The sequence below is a fragment of the Coffea arabica genome, chromosome 3e (assembly GCF_036785885.1).
Source record: "Coffea arabica cultivar ET-39 chromosome 3e, Coffea Arabica ET-39 HiFi, whole genome shotgun sequence".
NCBI classification, from domain to species: Eukaryota; Viridiplantae; Streptophyta; class Magnoliopsida; order Gentianales; family Rubiaceae; genus Coffea; species Coffea arabica.
Window position 1 is genome coordinate 5,970,965 of NC_092315.1, and position 2,798 is coordinate 5,973,762.

Genomic DNA, 2,798 nt, shown 5'->3' on the forward strand with positions numbered 1-2,798 from the left:
TTTTAATGAACACATTTATATTTATTATTTTCTTGTATTTTAGATTTATTTTACTCTCATCAAAAGAACATCCAAACTAAGGCAAAATTCTTAAATTTCAAAAGAAAAATTTATTTTGATAGTGCCATAGTGCAAAAAGTTTGTTCTTAACAACGTCGAGTATAAAAATAATTTATGCATTTTAATAGAGATCATTTAAAATATTTTTTTAAAAATAATTACGATAGCAGCTTTTAAAATGCAAGCAAAATAATGTATTTGAAGTAATTGTTATATCAAACACATTTGATTCAAAGAGCAAAATCACCATATGATAAATTACTTTACTCTTAACAACTGTTAATTTCCCACTAATACTAGGACTCTAAAACCAAAACAAAACGAAGACAAGTCAAAGACCGCCTCGCTATAAAACAGGATCCAATCCCCATCTAATAGTCTAATACCCACCAACTTCTAACTTCTAAGCTTCCAATGACACCTCCTTTCCTTGTGCACTAAAACACAAAAAACTCTCTCCATATATTTTCATTCTCAAAATTACTGAATAAATTCTCAGAGAAAAATACTTTCCCCATGGCGTCCCTGAGCTGCTCGGCGGATCAGCTAGCACCCTTTTTGGGCCCCAACACCACCAACGCCGCCGCAGCAGCCGAATACATCTGCAACCAGTTCACAGCCGTCTCCGACAGGTTCACCGACACCGGCTATGCCATCGACACCACATACCTTCTTTTCTCAGCTTACTTGGTCTTCTCCATGCAATTGGGATTCGCCATGCTCTGCGCCGGTTCCGTCCGGGCCAAGAACACCATGAATATCATGCTCACCAACGTCCTTGACGCAGCAGCCGGTGGTCTCTTCTACTACCTCTTCGGCTTTGCCTTCGCCTTCGGCGGCCCCTCCAACGGCTTCATCGGCAAACACTTTTTCGGACTTAAACAAATCCCATCTTCATCTTTCGACTACAGTAATTTCCTCTACCAATGGGCTTTTGCTATAGCAGCCGCCGGCATCACCAGCGGCTCCATAGCTGAAAGAACCCAGTTCGTCGCTTATCTAATCTACTCATCATTCCTAACCGGGTTCGTTTACCCGGTGGTTTCCCATTGGTTCTGGTCAGCCGATGGCTGGGCGAGCGCGAGTAACACCGGAAACCTCTTATTCGGATCCGGGGTGATAGATTTCGCGGGGTCTGGGGTTGTTCATATGGTCGGAGGAATCGCGGGCTTATACGGTGCACTGGTGGAGGGACCGAGAATCGGCCGGTTCGACCGGACCGGCCGTTCAGTTGCCTTACGCGGCCACAGTGCATCATTGGTTGTCTTGGGCACTTTCTTGTTATGGTTTGGATGGTACGGATTTAATCCCGGTTCGTTTAACAAGATTTTTGTTACTTACAACGTAGGAAACCAACCTTATTATGGTCAGTGGAGTGCCGTGGGGCGCACTGCGGTCACCACCACCTTGGCGGGCTGCACCGCCGCGCTGACCACATTGTTTGGGAAGAGAATTTTGTCTGGACATTGGAATGTCACCGACGTTTGTAACGGCCTTTTGGGCGGCTTCGCTGCCATCACAGCAGGGTGTTCGGTGGTGGAGCCGTGGGCGGCGATCATCTGCGGGTTCGTGGCGGCGTTGGTGTTGATTGGTTGTAACATGTTGGCCGAGAAAGTCAAATTTGACGATCCACTGGAAGCTGCTCAGCTGCATGGAGGATGTGGGGCCTGGGGAGTGATTTTTACGGCGTTGTTCGCTGCCGAGAAGTATGTGAATGAAGTTTACCCGATTCCGGGTAAATCGACCCGGCCATACGGGTTGTTTATGGGCGGCGGTGGAAGGCTATTGGCTGCTCATGTGATTCAGGTTGTGGTGATTTTGGGATGGGTCAGTGCCACAATGGGTCCTCTTTTCTTCATTCTTCATAAGTTGAAGCTTCTTAGAATCTCAGCTGAGGATGAAACGGCGGGTATGGATATGACCCGGCATGGTGGATTTGCATATGTTTACCATGATGAAGAGGATTCAAATAAGAATTCAATTCCAATGAGGAAGATTGAACCAGCTGGTTCAAGTTAGGGATTTTATTGTCTTCTCTTGAGGATTTTATTTTATTTTATCACTACTACTAGCATAGTTATTAGGGTGTCTAGGTAGAAGATTACCAAAAAAAAAACCCAAAAAAGAATGGCAATGAAATGGATGTAAGATAAGACTTTTTTTGTCCTTTTGGGTTGGTATTGGGTGGATGATGTTGAAGATAATGCGAGCATGGACTGTATTTAATTGTTACTTCTTTGACTTCCGTACCATAGTTCAGAGGTCCATAGCTAGCATCCGTGAATGAAGCCATTATCATTTCATCATCTATGTGGAGAATTGAGACTATGACTATGAGACTTTTCTTGTTCTTTGTGCGGTTTTCAACCAGCAGTTGAATCCTTGTTGGAATTAAATAATCTTTGCATTCTTAATTTTTTGTCCTTTAGATTGATGAAAAAAGCAAAGATTATTGGAACCAATGAGCTTTGCTTTAGAGGATCTTTAACCCGACGTTGATTCAATAAATTTTTCAATAATAGTTTTTACCCATGTACATTGCATAGTACATCATGATTTTTCTTTACATATACATACAGATATCAAATAACAGATGTGAAAAATGGATACTATATTGTAGAATATGAAACATGGAGAAATCGATACATAGATATCAAACAACATATGTCAAAATTGAATACTATATCGTAGAATATAAAAGTATGAAACAAAAATGGATAACTCACCAGTTTCAATCG

At 42.2% G+C, this 2,798-nt stretch overlaps 1 protein-coding gene across 1 annotated transcript; it reads left to right on the forward strand.

The window, feature by feature from the left end:
* Positions 1-431: 431 nt before the first annotated feature.
* On the forward strand, positions 432-2,474 carry LOC113736244 (ammonium transporter 1 member 1). Its single transcript, XM_027263130.2, has one exon. It carries the CDS (start codon positions 577-579, stop codon positions 2,077-2,079), a length of 1,503 nt encoding a protein of 500 aa, XP_027118931.1. The 5' UTR covers positions 432-576; the 3' UTR covers positions 2,080-2,474.
* Positions 2,475-2,798: the final 324 nt, after the last annotated feature.

Excerpts from the sequence above, each read along its gene's own strand:
- LOC113736244 (XM_027263130.2), top strand. The coding sequence starts at position 577 with ATGGCGTCCCTGAGCTGCTCGGCGGATCAGCTAGCACCCTTTTTGGGC.